Raw genomic sequence first — 17,800 nt, 5'->3', positions numbered from 1 at the left:
ACCATTTTGTGACTTGCCTCACTAGTTACTTTGCCTGGAGGCCAACATTATCCCATATTCGACGAAATGCCATTGCTACAATTGCTTCCTCATTGCTCTCAAGAAAGTATGCCATTACGACGAATGTATGATTAATTCAGGTAAGATTTTGGTCCAAGGGTGAGGTGTTCGCACCGCTCATTACCCCACAACCATGAAAGACCAAAGGCCCAAAAATGATTGACAGGAGTGAGACTCTATGAAGCCAAGGCCTGCTTGTGAAAGTTGATAGATTTGATTCGAAGTTCTGCAGATTAATTAATTTTCTCCAGAATACCATTTTTTTCTGTTCTTTCCAGTTCCTTTTTAATGAATTTTGTAAATTAGCAGAATTTTCTACACGGATCTATTTCACCAATAGCTTCTGGTTTCAATTTAATATGATTATAAAAAGTTAAACTTCCATTTCATTTAAATAAATCTTGACAGTAATCTAGAGATTTTGGTAACTCTGTAATATTCTACCTTAATTGACCAGTTATTATGAATTGAAGCTTTCTTATAATTTCTTCATTTTGTTATCTTCACCAGAACATAAATTAGCAATCATATATTCAAGGCCAAGCATTTGAATGATTCCGGCAGCTTCATCTTGCTGCTGCTTACTATCACCATCTCTGTCAACGTTATTCCAGCTTTAGCATCTTGCTAACCAACATTTAACAACGCAGTGTTATATCATCTTGAGACACCTTATAGTCTGTTTTATGTGTAGTTTCCGATTACATTACCTATATTTGAATTTATCTTATGTTTACCCACAAGTAGCCAAGGTTCATCTGTAACACAAACAGTGCCTTTCTGTTTAATGAATGGTTAACTAGAGAGAGTTAATTTAATAATTGAATAGTTAACTACTACTTCTATTATTGAATAGTACTACAAAAATTGAGAACCCGCCGGTTGAGAACAGAAGTTCTCAATTGGGAGGAAAAGCAGTCAGCCTTTTATTTACCTGTTAAGTTATAGAGACATTAGGTATTTTTTGAAAGCAGGAGAGATGAAAAACGAGCAACGCTTTCGCCGGGAATCGAGCCATGGACATCTGGAATATGCACCCAGCATGCAGACTCTACACCACGAAGGCACGCTAAGAAGGCAGGAGAAATACCTTACATACTCCCCCTTTGAAAGGGCAACTGGGATTTTAGGAGACCCAATCGCCAAATCCTGGGTGTAGAGAATCATCATCCATCACCCTTTCAGTTTGGGCACCACTGTAGAAACATTCGGTTTTTTTGGAAGCAAGAGAGATTGAAAAACGAGCAACGCCCTTGCCGGGAATCGAACCATGGACCTCTGGAATACGCCACCAGCGTGCAGACCACCACATCATGAAGGCATTCTAGGAAGCAGGAGAAGTACCTTATATACTCCCCCTTTTATAGGGCGACTGGGGTTTTTAAGGGGCCCAATTGCCAAATCCTGCATGTGGAGAATCATCATCCACAAGCATTTTAGTTCAGGCGCCACTGTAAAGACATTAGGTTAATTGGAAGCAGGAGAGATGAAAAGTGAGCAAGGCTTTCAGCGGGAATCGAGCCACCAACCTCTGGAATATGCGCCCAGCATGCAGACCACTACACCCCGAAGGCACGCTAAGAAGGGAGGAGAAATACCTTGTAAAGTATTTATAAGAAAAGTTTATGAACATAAAAAACTACTGCTATTCAAATTTCGGTTATATATATATGTGTGTGTGCGCATTACATATCATAATCAATTGCCTTCCTTTCCCCCTTGACAATTTTTTTTGTAATATATATTTACGATTTACAATTTTTGCATAAATGAAGAAAATAAATCAATTACTTCATATACAGCATAAAATGAAACACGCATTGATAAGAACTAGATTCGTAATAAAGCATCTTTTTAAGCACATGAAAGAGGGAAAATAAATTTTATCACTTTATAAATAACATAAAAATATAATAATTATATTTGTATAATTTATAAAATTATTATGTAAATAATTAATTGATATAACATTTTATGTATGATAATAAAATAATGTAAAATGATATGATGTTACATGTAAAAATTTTTATATTAACAGAACTCCGTTAATTAAAAAACTACAGAAACAATAAAAAAATATTTTTTTCAAATCAGAAAATACCTCAACTGTATTCGAACTCGCAATGGTTCATTAAAAATTTAATTGCTTTGGTAAATACACCAAGCGATCAAGCACCTAGTTCCAAAAGCTGGTAAAATCACTAAAAATAGTAAACTGGAGATATAAATACAAACAGCTTTTCTTGTTTGTCAGACATTAGAGAATATAAGAATATAAAAATCCCTCAAACAGAAAAAAATATTCTAGCAGGTTTAGTTAATGCTAATAAATGAGGTTAAAAAACACAAGCTTTATAGCTTACAATAGCAAATCACTTGCATCAAGATGAAAATATATGCTGTTTATAAAGAAATAAATTGGAAATTATGACCCAAAAGAGATAATGCATCATAAATTAATTAAATTTGTCAGAATAATAACAAAAACTCTAAGCAATTTACACCATGTCATTCAGTTAAACTAAATACACAGAACAGCTGCCATTGTTTTTTGGACACATGATTTTCATATGCAATTTCATTGGCTGTCGGTAAATATGTCTCCAGCGACAAAGTATCCCATCATGCGGAATGATGTTTTTTGGACACATGATTTTCATATGCAATTTCATTGGCTGTCGGTAAATATGTCTCCAGCGACAAAGTATCCCATCATGCGGAATGATCATGACTCCAGTGATGGCATCACAGACAAGTAACTGGCGTGACAGTGATATGTTTCTCGGTGTTGACAGACTAGCGAAGGCACCACAGACTTCCAGAAATACCTGCTCAGAGATATGTCTCCTGATGGAGATGCAGCTTAAGAAGACAGCAGAAAAACAGAAAACTTTGATGTTTGAAATTAGTCAAGAATTTACTTCTATTTTATGGCAACAGCAAGAACCCATGGATATCAAATAGTGTTTCCACTCTTTTTCTTTAGAACTGGAATAGCAAAGTAAAAAATGGGGGAAAAAAATGACTCTATTAATCAAATAACTGCCCAGTATACACATCTCTTTCTGAGAAACATTAGTGTCTCTTCCTGTAAATACAACTTCTAACATTCAACCTTTAATTTTAGAGTGTTATAAAGATTTCAAATGGCATTTTAAAAAGGCTGTTCAGTAAATGATAAAGAGAACTGAATTTCATGAAAATGGCACTTTAAAGGTGATAAGTAAGTCAATATCTCTGCTAGAGGCTATGCATATTATAATCAATGTAGATGGGCCAATCACTTAAAATAAGTTAAAAACTGTTTTCAGAAATTTTGCTTTTATATAAAAGAAGTCTCAGGGGAATTGAAAGCTATTGCTCATGTTTCAGACATCAGTGAGGGAAGTTATGAAGATTCATATTTAGAATAAGTGTAAACTGATGACAATAACAAGAAAACATATATAAAAACTGAGAAATGTGTTAAAATAAAAGTTAAAAGAACTGCAAAACCTGATCGTGAAGGTGCAACAAAAGAAATTGATGACATACCAATGTCAATCGAATCTAGAAAAATACTAAAAATTCAAAAACTCTTGAACTGAAAGGTGCTGATCAAAAATGTTACCAGCAGGTTTAAAAAAGTGAAAATATAATTGAAAAACTACTGATGAACTGTTCAAAACAAACACGAATAGATTAATTGTTTAGAAAAGTTGAAAATTTCATCAAGTACTTAATTAAATGTAAAAAACTTTTCTATAAAATTTTAAAACAGAAATTTCAAAATTATGTAAAATTTCAACTGCAGAATCAATCTGTAATTGCTATTTTTGTATTTGTTACTAAATTAATAGTTAGCTATTATTTTACTTCAAAAGTTTAAAACTGATATCACTGTCTGCAATATACAAATCGCTCTATACTGAACTTAAATATATTTGGAATTGAAGTAATTTCAACCCATTAGTCACTGGTGCTGCGTTGATGCAACGGACAAAATAAATGCGTATATAAATATAACCTACCAAAGGTATTTTATACAGCAGATGATTTTGTGTAGGAAATATTATGAAGATTATTTTAGTAAAAAATATTTGCCTTCAACAATCATTTTGTTTATTATAATTAATCTCATACTTAAAGCAAAATATTCGACCAGGTATATTTGCCGAAAATATTTAACGAAAGTATCCCCGTCTTAATGAGTGATCTATTTTTAGTCAAGGTCACTGTTTATCAGAACATTACATCAATCAGATGTTTATATTTATGTTGGGAAGGAAGAGGAAACAGGTGTTGCACTAACGCAATGTCAGCAGGAAACGGGCGATCTCCTTTTTTACTCATTCCTTTCGATGTTCTGGCTACCTTAAAAATGCCTAGAACGAGGTAACTTACAGTGGCATAGTGAGGGGGAAGGAAGGAGGTGTAAGATGCCCCGGGCGCGGCTCGCAAAAGAGCGCCAAATAGCCTCCAAACAAGATTTTCATCATATCATTGTGTTTTTTTCTGGGAGAGGGAGGCGCCAAAAAGGCATTTTGCCCCAGGCGCCAGTTATGCTCGCTACTCCACTGGTACCTTACATTAGAAGAAGCCCTTCAAAGATTTTTTTGATGAAGAAACAGATGATGATAATGTTAATAATGACCAGAATGAAACTGATATTGCTGTTGTTCCCCAGGAAATTGCAGAAACTAGTGATGAAGAAGAAGGGAATGACAATGTTTTAAATAATGATAATGATTTTACCAAATGATACTGCTGAGGAAGTTGAAATTCATGTAAGAAGTAAGTTTCAGCCTTCTAAAAGCAGCGGTAGTTATAAAAAAAAGTTTAAAAAGCAAAAAACTGAAAACTTGAAATGGATAAAAAAGGAATCGTCAGTTATGTCTCAGAAAGAAAATGAAGAAAGAGTAGAAGAGAAACTATAAAAGACAAAATGCAAGGTAAAACTAGTGGAGAGATTTTTTTTTTTTTTTTTTTTTTTGTTCAGACATTTACTCTCTTCTTGTTAAACAGACAAATATATACATACGCTCAGCAAAAAAAAAATTGTTAAAAATTTATTGCATCTGAAGCCTACATGAGAAGATTTATTGGAATACTATTGCTTACGGAATATCATTCTTTACCTCAAGAAGAAATGTATTGGTCTCTTGATAAGGACATTTCTGTTCCTATTGTACGAGAATTGATGTCACGTTTGCAGTACAGGAATATGAAGCAGAATTTGCATTTAGCTGACAATAGTCAAATTGACAATACTGATAAATTATATAAGGTGAGACCATATCATATTTAGAATAAGTGAAGATTCATATTCAGAATCATAATTCATATTTAGAATCATAACTTACTAAATAAGAAATTCCAACAATTTGGTATATTTCCCCACGATCTCAGTATTGACGAGCAAATGATTCCTTATCAAGGCAAATATTCAGCAAAGATGTTTTTAAAAGGGAAACCTATAAGATTTGGATACAAAACATGGACACTGGCGTCATCTGATGGATATGTGTTTCATTTCGATATTTATTCAGGCAACTCGACAGCTCCAAAATTACCAGAATATGAAGAATTTGGGCTTGGAGGAAGTATGGTGATAAATTTTCTCAGTGTTGTTGGCACTCCCGCCAATCATGCTATTTATTTTGATAACTTTTTTACAACATTTCAGCTTCTCTGTTATCTAAAAAAATAAAGGTTTCCTTCAGTGCTACAGGAACAATTCAGGAAAACTGCGTACAAATGTGCTCACTAGAAACTGTGAAATGTGTCCATAAGAAAGATAGGGGAAATGTATCCGTAAGATTGACTTCCAGTATGAAGAGAAAAACAAAATAATTTTTGTCCATTGAAAGACAATTAAGTTGTAACTGTTGGTTCAACATTTGGAAACATTCAGCCCATAAAAGTGTTTTCCTGTTATTCAAAAATGCAAAGAAAAAAGGTTTTTATATCTCAGCTTCATCTTATTGAACAATACAATGCCAAAATGGGTAGAGTCAATTTATGTGACAATTTAGCAGCCAATTACAGGATAAGAATTCGTGGCAAAGAATGGTGGTGGCCAAACTTGTGATGAGTCAGATTGGCTGCAGCCTGCAAGAAGTCACTTTGCTCCACTGGTGAAAGCTCTTTCAGGAAAAAGATGTCGATACTAATGTCTGCTCATAGCTACTCTTGAATTACTACCCTGTTATATTTGCATTATATCATCTGCCTTTTCATTGATGTAGCCTTGATAAATGCATAGAAAATATCCCAACTTTCTACTACTGGAAATAAAAAGTCTCTTTTAGATTTCAGACGCGAGATTGCATTATTCCTTTTGCAAACTCCAATTGAGAGTGTATAATTAGCGAAAAATAGATCAGCAACAGGAAGACCTGGTAAATTTAGCATTCAAAAACCATTGCATGGAAATGGTAGACATTTTATCGTAAAGTCCAATGATAACAAAAGACTTCATTGTAAAGAGTGCCATAGCCAGACTGTTTATAGATGCAAAGTATGTAATGTAGCTTTACATCATGATTGTAGTGAAGCTTTTCATGCTTGATTCTTTCAATTGAAATAATCTGTATTTGTAAAAGAAATATAATGTATATTTTAATATTAAATTAATTACAAGTAAATAAATTTGTAGATTTATAAAACATTATACAGCTAAAAAGTAATCCAGTGCCTGTGCAAAGGAAACATCACACAAGTACAATCCTACTCACTAAACATCCATAGTCTTATTCCGCTGACGTTGTGCGAACCCAACACTCGCTTTTTCCACAGGTAAGAGCATTTTTTTTTTATTTTCAATGTAAATTTATGTTATAAATGCTTAATTTAATATCTGTTATTATTTTTGTGAGAAAAGAATCATTTCCTTGTAGTTTTGGCAGTTAATAGGTTAATAAGTAGCACATACTATAATGTCTTTTTCTCTCCTTTTTATATCTGCCAATATTTTATGATAGTTGACTCCGTTTATCCATTAGCAATTTCAAAAAAAAAAAAAAAAAAAGAAAAAAGAAAAAGAAAGAAAATACTATTAAATGATTAATTAATCCACAAAAAAATTTAATAAAAATGAAATATGTTAATAACCTGGTCTTTACAAAGTTTCAAATTGAACTTAATTCCTTTATGCTATGTAAGCATAATGCAGACTGTCTTCTGTAAAGATAGCATCAGGCAGCACATATGAATCCTAAGAAGACTCTAGGAGTAACCACAGTGCAACACAGCACTGATGGCAATCGGACATCTGCATCACATATGCTATTAAAAGAACTTAAGGGAAAACATAACTCATTTGCACAGATAATTTTTCATACCTTCCCTCTAATGAGATGTCTCAGGCTATTAGAAAAATTGGCTCGACAACAAACATAGAGACTCAAAGGTAACTTGTGATGAGTCAGGTTGGGTGCAGCCTGCAAGGAGTCACTTTGCTCCACTGGTGAAAGCTCTTTCAGGAAAAAGATGTCGATACTAATGTCTGCACATAGTTACTCTTGAATTACTACCCTGTTATATTTACATTATATCGTCTGCCATTTCATCAGACATTTTGTGTTAGGAAAAAAAAAAGCATTAATTTTGCAAAAGTACTTTTAAAACTGCTACCACCCAAATTTTGCTACAATGTGCTCAGAACCACGTAGCTGTGCATTACTAAAAGACTAGGATCAGAAACCATCACTGTAATGTGTTTAATTCATTTTAGAGAGAAAAATAAATTTAATACAAAGATTATATAAAAGTCAATATTTAAAAAAATACCCAATTAAATTCCTACAACTACAAATAACAGAACATTATACCATCAGTATACATTTAAGAAAACTAAATTTGTCACATTAAAAAAAAAAAAAAAAAACTATTTCATATTTAAATGATTATGTGATCTCGTTGTAGATCCCACGGGATTCTAATTGTCCATATTACATTAAATGTTCTCACTGTGTTCATCAAGAACCTTCAGCATATATATTACACCGTAAAAATTTACCTTTATTTTGACACTTCAAATGTGCATGCTACTCCCCGAACAGCGGTCTCTCTTCTCTCTCTCTCTGCGCTTCTACCTAGGGTTGCCGTATTTATCGAAACACATGCGGGGTGCAAGGTGCACTCCTTATCACTATCACTACAGTGCTTCTCCCAGTTCCTTTGATGGCAATTCAAAGGAATGACATCGAATGATGAAATATTTAAGAGGTTCTGTGCTGTCCAGTATTTTTTTTTTTCTTAACACAAAATTAGAAAAATCAAAATGTGATTCAACATTATGACTAGATAATAATGCACACACATAAAAGTAAAATATTAATAGGTTAAAGTTTACAATTGGGTGCCCCTTGTTTATTGGCGATTCTTTTTTGACGCCAAGATCGGCACCAGGTAGGCACAATTTCAAGATGGCCGCTACACAAAACCAAAATAAGAAGTCAAAGAATTGCACAAGATCTGTGTCCATGTACACATCGATCTGTTTTTACTTAAAAAAAATCCTAGAATTGCACAAACTACATTGTGCACTGCCTTAAATATGTCCATGTACACATCAATCTATTTTCATTTAAATAAAATCGGGAAGCTAAAACAAAGTTAAAACTATCGTGGTAACCAGAAATGAGGTTTTATCGGCAAAATTTTTAAAAAATTGTCGCCAATCGAAGGGGCACCCAATTCTACACTAGAGCTTACTAATAAATATTTATAATCTATGCTTATAGCAAAGTTAGCTGAAAGTAATGGAAAAGACACAAGTATTGTGTAACTAAATAACAAACTTCATTAGGATAGTTTGAAAAAACATTCACTAGAATCATTTAAAGAACAGCTCACAGACGGCAGCAATATATGAATAACATGATCATTGAATTTCAGATTTGCTCAGTTTTGCACAACATCCCACACGAACTTGTATTATGATACTAAAATTCACCAATAAATTTATTCTACATTCTTTCCCCATTTGGCAGCAAAATTTTGCAGTAAGAATTAACAGCCAGATGTTTAAAAAAATTTAACACTGGTTGTTTAACACAGCTTCAAATCCTGGCAAAATGGCTGAGTGCATGGGCATTTTCATGGTTTAGCCCACATGTAAACATGAATACAGTCAAAAGTCTTTAATCCGGATGTCCATAATCCGGAATGATCTATAATCCAGACCTCAAAGCTACAAACTTATGCATAATGTGTTGCGCATGCGCATAACACGTTTATGCATGCGCCTTTAATGTATAACGGATGGTAAAATGGTAAAATAACGGATGGTATAACGGATGGTAAGGCTAAGGTAAAATTATCTAATTATCTAGTTCAGTTAATGTTGCAGATTGCGTTGTTTATTAATCTTCTAATTGGAATCGGCTTATTACTTTTTGCAGACTGTTAGAGAAATTTTATAAAAGTAAGCTTGAACTTTCGATCATGTCAAAAAGAATTTCCGATTCTGGAGCTGCGAAAGGCTCTACAAAGCGAAAGCATGTTTCGATGTCCATCAAACAAAAAGTGGAATTGCTGCAAAAAATGGATAATGACATATTCTTTGTTTCTCTAACCATTCCGAAATCTGTTTATCAATTTCACGCTGCACTGCGGGGGGGGGGGAGAGACATCGCGGCACGTAATGAACTGGAAGTTGATCTGTCAGCACTATCCTTATATTCAGGGCAGATGTTTTTATTTTATTCGGCTTATAATTCCTTACTAAATGTAGTATTTCATCTCGATGTACTTCGTCTTTGATATGATTTAAATCAAACTCCTCGTCATTATAAATATCACGAAGACACATCAAATAGTTTTCTGGTTGCAATTTTCTAATGTATGCTTTATGCATGCGCGCGTTGAAAGAAATGTTGGTACAACTCTGATATACACCCTAATTTCACCAAACGTGCCGATATGTGTTCTGCGCTGGTTTTTGGCGCGATTGCGTGTTGTATGGCAACCTTGTTGACGTTGAAAAGTCTTTCGCTGGAGTTTGTTGGTTCCCGTCATGCTTTGTGTCTGAGAAGCTAAGGGGGAAAGATTTAATGGTGAAAGTTGTTGAATTGAAGTTCGGCATAAGGAAATATCGTCGTGGTCATCCTGTTGAGGGCAATGGGTATTTGGAGGTGTGGAAAGAAGGTATGGGAGATTATTTTTAGTGGTTGTGCGTGATAGAAGTAGGGATTTGTGATTATTTGTTATTTTATTTATTTGTGAACCATAGTATGAATTTTCTGGATAGTGTGTCTGGCTGTCATATAAATACGATACTAGTGATTACGTGGCGGCATGTTAAAGGCGGTATGAAATTGGTATATCTGCTCTTCAAAAAAGCATTAATGGTAAGTGCATTTTATTTTATTCTTGTTCTTATTTTGTAGAATGTAATGTTCATTGTTTTTTTTAGTATGAATTTCTGTCGTTATTGTTGTTTTTTTGAATTGTTTGAAATTTATTTTAGTTATTTTGTTGATTAGTGCGTACCATCTGAATTGTGCAATTCGTAGATGTTTTTTAAAGTTGAAACAGAACGCTGTGTACATGGTATTCTTTGAAATTTATTGTTGTTATGTTAATTTATTAAAGTGAGGTGCGCGTAGTTCGTAAATTCATTTGTTGCCTAAATTGTGCAATTCGTAGATGTTTTTTTAAGTTGAAACAGGATGCTGTGTACATGGTATTCTTTGAAATTTATTGTTATGTTAATTTATTAAAGCAAGGTGTGCGTAGTTCGTAAATTCGTTCGTTGCCTAGATTGTGCCATTCGTAGATGTTTTTTTTTTTTAAATTAAAACATGTCGCTGTGTACATGGACTCTTGTAAAATAATTTTGGTTAGAAACTTCACGGTTTTGCTATCTAAATTTTTTGTTTTTGTTTCAGATTTTTAGCTTAAATTGTGTGTTCAAAACGTGGTTTTTGCATTCGTGAAAACCGTGTTTTTGGAGACATTTTAGGCTTAAAGCTCGAAATGTAGACAAAAAATTTAGATAGCAATATGGCAGCGTGGAGTTTCTCGCCAAAAATATTTGGCGAGAAATTTGGCGCCTTGAGGGCGCATATCAGAGTAGTTCCGAAATGTTTAATAAAGTAAACAAATAAATATTAAGCTTTTTGTTTTTGTAAATTCTGATACCCTTTAGATCATAATTGCTCTTTATTTCATAAATTACGGTTTCATATTTTTAATTTTATAATTTCTGCATGCAATCTTACCAGATTTAAACTGATGATCTATAATCCGGAAAAACCGATAATCCGGAATCGCCGAAGTCCCGACGAGTCCGGATTAAAGACTTTTGACTATACCCTTTCCTTTACAAAGTCTTCAAAAATGGCATCCCTTCAATTACACAGAAGGACTTGCATTTTCTGCATAATCATAACAATGAATCAAATCAACCAATCTTATTATATGACATTCTTTCATTTTATAAGAAACTGCACTCCTCAATTATAAAAATCTGAAAAATTACAAGTATATATGAAATACATTTACCTGACATCCTTTTGATAAGACATAAAATGTATTCATATTAAATAACTTTATAAGTATTATTTACATAGTTGATAAAATATCCACATAGTATCTTATGCTCATTTGCATCAGTAAATTAGCATGCCGTATTAGTAAATTATTGCATATTTCAGTCGATTAATACAGTCAAAAGTCGTTAATCCGGACTCGTCGGGACTTCGGCGATTCTGCATTATCGATTTTTCTGGATTATAGATCATCACTTTAAATCTGGTAAGATGGCATGCTGAAATTATAAAATTAAAAATATGAAACCGTAATTTATGAAATAAAGAACAATTATGATCTAAAGGGTATCAAAATTTACAAAAAAAAAAAAAAAAAAAAAAAAAAAAAAAGCTTAATATTTGTTTTACTTTATTAAACATTTCTTTCAAAGTAAGTTGTTTAAGTTGCTTCGTTTTATGTGTTTACACTTTCTCCTTAATTCTATAAACAGACATAATTTCTTCTTCAGTTACAAAGTTCAAGTCCTATAATTGCTGTGTCAAGAATACCGACTAATTTGTCAATCGAAATTTTTTGTTTTCAATAACCTCTGTGTCACTTTCTTTACTATCGGAAGCGAATTATAATGACGAGGAATTTGATTTAAATCTTATCAAAGACGGAGTACATCGAGATGAAATACTACATTTAGTAAGGAATTATAAGCCAAATAAAATAAAAACATCTGCCCTGAAGATAAGGATAGTGCTGACAGATCAACTTCGAATTCATTGCGTCCCGCGGCGTTAGATAAACAAAAGATATGTCTGTATCCATTTTTTGCAGCGGCTGATCTTTAGAATATGGTAACTGGTTGTTTGGCAACATTTTGGAGGCGATAAAGGTTACCACCTGGGACTTTGGTAATAATGTGAGCAGTACTCAGGTCCGATTACGCATTATTTTGTGTGAGGGAAATGAGAGATCATGGGATATGTCATGTGATATTAATGGACGAATTACGGTTCTTTAATCGGGAAAGGGGGGAATTTGGAAAAATATCTGTGGCTGTATATTATTTTGTATTAAGCTTCATTGTGTGAAGTAGGGTTGAATAATTTTGGGATTGTATGACGCTGTCTAAAGTGAATTCTAGATGTGATAAAGAGAATTTTGCTTTTTATTTAGTGGAGGAAGTGTGGAGGAAAAATTCACAGAAAAAATCGCATAATAATTTTACTGAATCCATAATAAAAGTGTATCCACCAGGTAAGCACGATTCTGAAGAAGATTAGGTAAGTTAGTGTTTTTAATTATTTGAGGATATTATTTTTATGCATTGTTCTAAATGTAAGGTGGAGTGTATTTAATTATGGCAAAGCACACTAGGGCTATCTGCCTGAGGGGAGGGATGCCTTTTGTGGAGGACTTTTTAAGGGAAACTGGCTCGTATACACGTTACACATGGGGAAAACCACGAAAACGCCCGTGCAGCCAGCCCGTTCGCAGGATTCGAACCTCGGACCGAACTACCAGTGTTCAGCGTCTTTACCGCTCGGCCGCTGGTGGGCTAAATGTAAGGTGGAAGTAAAGTAATTTGGTATTATTGGGAAAATTGTTATTAGCAATGATTTAGTTTAAAGTAATTAGGATTGGATTGTAAGCTAATTTTTATTAATTTAATGTATGTGCTTATTTAAGTAGTGTTTTTGTATTTAACTATATTTTAATTAAATGATAGTTATTTTGTGAATTTTATGTTTGTAGGAATTTGGTATATGTTTTAGTTGAAGTAAACGTGCATGGAAATAATTTAAATATTTGACACTAAGTATTTGTAATGTTTGCGGTATGAATTCGTTGGTGACGTTTATAATATAATAGATAATTTAGAGGTAAAAGTTTTTGGATATTTTATTTATTTTATACGTGGAAATGTTCATATTTGGAAAGGGTATATACTTTTTCGTTATTAGGTAATTTCATATATGTTCTTTTTAATGGGTTTAAAGATTCAGAAAATTGTCATGCATTTTCGTGAAATTTTTCTAATTTATGAGAAAAAAGCAGTGTACATGGATATGGTGAAGAGTGTGCGCAATGCCATTTTTGTGCAATTCTGGGATTTTTTTTTTTAAAGTAAAAATAAGCCGACGTGTACATGGTTTAGTGATATTTTAATTAAATGATAGTTATTTTGTGAATTTTATTTTTGTAGGAATTTGGTATACGTTTTAGTTGAAGTAAACATGCATGGAAATAATTTAAATATTTGACACTAAATATTTGTAATGCTTGCGGTATGAATTTGTTGGTGACGTTTATAATATAATAGATAATTTAGAGGTAAAAGTTCATCTTTGGAAAGGGTATATACTTTTTCGCGATCAGGTAATTACATATATGTTCTTTTTACCGGGTTTAAAGATTCAGAAAATTGTCATGTATTTTCGTGAAATTTTTCTAATTTATGAGAAAAAAGCAGTGTACATGGATATAGTGAAGAGTGTGCGCAATGCCATTTTTGTGTAATTCTGGGATGTTTTTTTAAGTAAAAATAAGTCGACGTGTACATGGTTTATGTGTATGTGTTATTTTGAAAAACGCATAAGGAGTATGGTATTGTGCACTTTTTCCCAATTTTGCAGTGAATATTTGTCATGATTAAGCAGTTTTGTTAAATAAAATTTCTAGCATAAGTGTAATTCGGCTAGTAGATTGTTGGAAGAAGTGTTCAGTAGATAAAAAGGAAAGAAACATGTCTTTACTTCCTGAAGACAAAATGGCGGCGGGGAAAAAAAATAGAGGGTTGCTGTAGGAGAGTTGGTCGCCAAATTTTCGCCAAAAAATTGCCAAGTTACCATAATCTAAAGATCAACCTTTGCAGCAATTCCACTTTTTGTTTAATGGACTTCGAAACAAACTAGATCCTTTACATATTAGTAAATGCATATCGGAAATTCTATTTGACATAATCGAAAGTTCAAGCTTACTTTTATAAAATTGCTCTAACAGTCTGCAAAAAATAATAAGGCGGATCGAATTCGAAGATTAAGGAACAACGCAATCTGCAACATTAACTGAATTAGATAATTTTAGCTTAGCTTACACGATCCGTTATGCATTAAACGCGCATTTGTAAACGTATTATGCGAATGCGCACACGCATATTCGCAGCTGTAAAGGTCTTACGTGCATGTGTCATCTGGACGCATGCGCAGAAAGTTTGTAGCTTTGAGGTCCGGATTATAGATCATTCCGGATTATGGGTGTCCGAATTAACGACTTTTGACTGTATAACACAATAGTCAGAATCCAGGTTCAGATAAGAAGCACACTATACAGACACATATATAAAACAGAACAAAGTACAACAGCTACTAAAATAAAAGGCTATCTACTATGAGTAAAGCAAAAACAAGCAGCATGAATCATGAACTTGAAAATCAATCCTGAGACAAACTGCAAATTAAAACAAAAACAAAATAAATAACAAAAGATAAGGTATTTGTAAAAATGCAGCCAAAAGAATTATCAACACAGCCATGCTTCGTAATTATATCTGAATGAATTACAACAAAGGAAAAAGTAAACAATTGAAGTTAAAATTTTGAAAATTTTCATTTAATATTAGCATAAAAGTGAAACAAATTTCAAATATTCATCAAGATACATTTTGCTCAGATGGAATTGATAGAAAGCATGTATTATATGTTTCAGAATTAATTACAGTTTATAAATACACAGGTAAGCAGACAAAAACATCAATATCAAATCAAAGTGAAGATTTTTCTTCAAAAAAATTTTTATTCAATAAAAATTTTTAGGAAAAACGAGGAAACATGGAATGCCAAAGAGAATATTTTATAACATAGCACACTAGTTCAACCTCTTCAATATTCAATATATCTCACTTTAAATTTATTTCTCGTAAAAAAATCCTTATTCAATACAAAAATTTCTCAAAAAAAAAATCTTACCTTTGATTCAAAATTGACTCTTACTGACATTTATATCTTCTTATTTTTGTATTTATAAGTTGTCATTACATGAGAATATAAAACATAGGGAAAGTGCAGAATCGCCCACTGCTTGGCATGTTTTTAAGAATTGCATATACTCGGTATCCATGTACACGTCGACCTATTTTCACTTAAAAAAACATCCCAGAATTGCACAAAAATGGCACTGCGCACACTCTTGACTTTATCCATGTACACATCGACTTATTTTCACTTGAAAAGTCAAAGAAAATTGACAAAAATCCAATTCTTCTTTTGTAAAAAGCGCCAAACAAATAAGTGAGCAATTCTGCACTTTAGCCTAAAACACTTATTTCAAGTTACCACCAAAGCAAACTGTAATTCAATGAATGCTTTAAAATAATTTAATTTATACTCATATTTCATTTTTAAAAAATTAATTATTTTCAATCGCTATGTTTACCTTTCCTTTCTTGCAATTCCAGACATAATTCAGAAACACAGCTGTGCATATAAATTAAATTTCTTGCTTGTTTCTTGACAAATACTATGAATTGTCATCTTTTATTGTTTTGTTTTAATTTGCATCTTTTTCAGGACTCATTTCCAGGTTTATGTTTGCTGTTGGATGATATTTGCTTTATTCATATTAGATTCCTACTTTTGATAAATTCATATCCTATCTTTTCAGAGAAATTTGGCAGCATTTTGCATGTTATTAATATTTTTAATTAAATATTTTACAACTATTGATCTTTTTCTCTATATACATATATACACACATATGCACAATTTTGTATTTATAATAATGTTTAAATTCACTTGTTTAAGCAAGGGAGGAAAACACACCTTCTCATCCCATATGGCCATATTTGGAAACATTTCCTTCATCGCAAAGTCTTGTGCAATATTTTGAATCTGTACTTGCTGCTCAGAAAGTCCCAAACAGGCTAAAACATCATCAACACAAACTCATTAAATGCTACTTAGTTAAAAGCTGAACATTTACCACTGCAAATTATAATAAGACTTCAAAACTTACGATCCAGAAATGTTGCAATACGACGAGACCATAAGAAACTGGAAAAAAAGTTTGGAATTTTTCTGGTAATCGCTGCAGAAAACATTGCTCTTATATCATGTATATTACAATTCCTTACACACAGACAAGATCAAAATGTCATCGAACAAATTTAGATATTATCGCTATAAAACTAAAAAAAAATATTTTAACAAAAAAAAAATCTGAAACAGATCACACGAATTCTTAGCATAAACTAGGTCTAATAAATTTTAAAAAAATCAGATCAAAGAGCGAAAAAAAAACAAACAGCAAATTCCCACAATATCTAACAATCTAGAATGTAAACAATTTCGCGGCAAACCAACACGTTATTTAACACGTTAAACACTACCCGAAACTGGAAAAAGTCAACCAATCAGAAGGCACCGTTGTACTAGGGATTTATTAGGCTTCAATTTGTGCATATAAGACTGTGCTTGAACTTTATGGTAACATTAGACGCACATATTGGGTAAAAGTGGTTCATCTCGCTTTCGATATGATTTTGTGGCACACTAATATGACTGTGAGGCAAAATTTTCAGCAGCTTGTTTGTAATCTGGCCGCTTCCTGGAGCTTCCTCGGTCTTAGAGAGCTTAATAATTTCTGAAATTCCCCTTGGAGTCTTGAGCTTGAGAAATATTTTGCGGCGAAAGAGAATTTACCTAATTGTTTACGAAATCATGAATGTCGGCTACGGAGTTCGCATCTGGAGTTTGATTTGGTTTGAGTTGGTTTAGTTACGACAAAGCCCACAAGGGCTATCTGCCTAAGCGGAGGAATACATTCGAATAGGTCTTTCTATAAGAGAAACTGGCTCGTATAAAAGTAATACATAGGGAAAACCAAAAAATCACCCAAGTAGCCGGCCCGTTTGTCTGAAATCGAACCAAGGTAGGAACTACCAGCATGCAGCGATTTTTATCGCTCGGCCGCTCGTGGGGCTTGGACCTTAGGGTAAATCATTTGGTGTGAATTGACTGGTCAAGTGACTTGAAAAAGTGTTTGCATTATAAGGTGAATCCATCTGCTCCCTGATTATATTTTTGATATTTGTGGCATTTTTGAGTTTTTTGACACAGCTCCAGAAAGAATCGTCTTCTAAATATAGATTATCGATTTTATTACTTAAGATTTCTGTACAGTGGGCTTGAATTTCACTTTTAATTTTCCTGGTGAGACAACTAGATTCCTGGTCAAGCCCATAAGAACAGAACTAAAGGCCCACCAACCTTAG

At 33.0% G+C, this 17,800-nt stretch overlaps 1 protein-coding gene across 3 annotated transcripts in view; it reads right to left on the bottom strand.

The window, feature by feature from the left end:
* Positions 1-17,169, bottom strand: part of LOC118200033 (isobutyryl-CoA dehydrogenase, mitochondrial-like) — a 127,323-nt gene extending 110,154 nt beyond the window's left edge. The window contains exons 1-2 of one of the 3 annotated variants that reach the window (XM_085807414.1): positions 16,543-17,169; positions 16,350-16,450 (exon numbers count right to left, since the gene is read on the bottom strand). In XM_085807414.1, the coding sequence (XP_085663540.1) occupies positions 16,350-16,450; positions 16,543-16,627 (186 nt within the window). In that variant the 5' untranslated portion in view covers positions 16,628-17,169. The remainder of the gene's footprint in view (positions 1-16,349; positions 16,451-16,542) is intronic. The other 2 variants (XM_085807413.1, XM_085807415.1) reach the window with 2 other exon arrangements.
* Positions 17,170-17,800: the final 631 nt, after the last annotated feature.

The sequence above is a fragment of the Stegodyphus dumicola genome, chromosome X1 (assembly GCF_044657685.1).
Source record: "Stegodyphus dumicola isolate Sdum_Otavi_A_Nest chromosome X1, ASM4465768v1".
Lineage (NCBI taxonomy): Eukaryota > Metazoa > Arthropoda > Arachnida > Araneae > Eresidae > Stegodyphus > Stegodyphus dumicola.
This window is presented reverse-complemented; position numbering and strand designations above follow the sequence as displayed.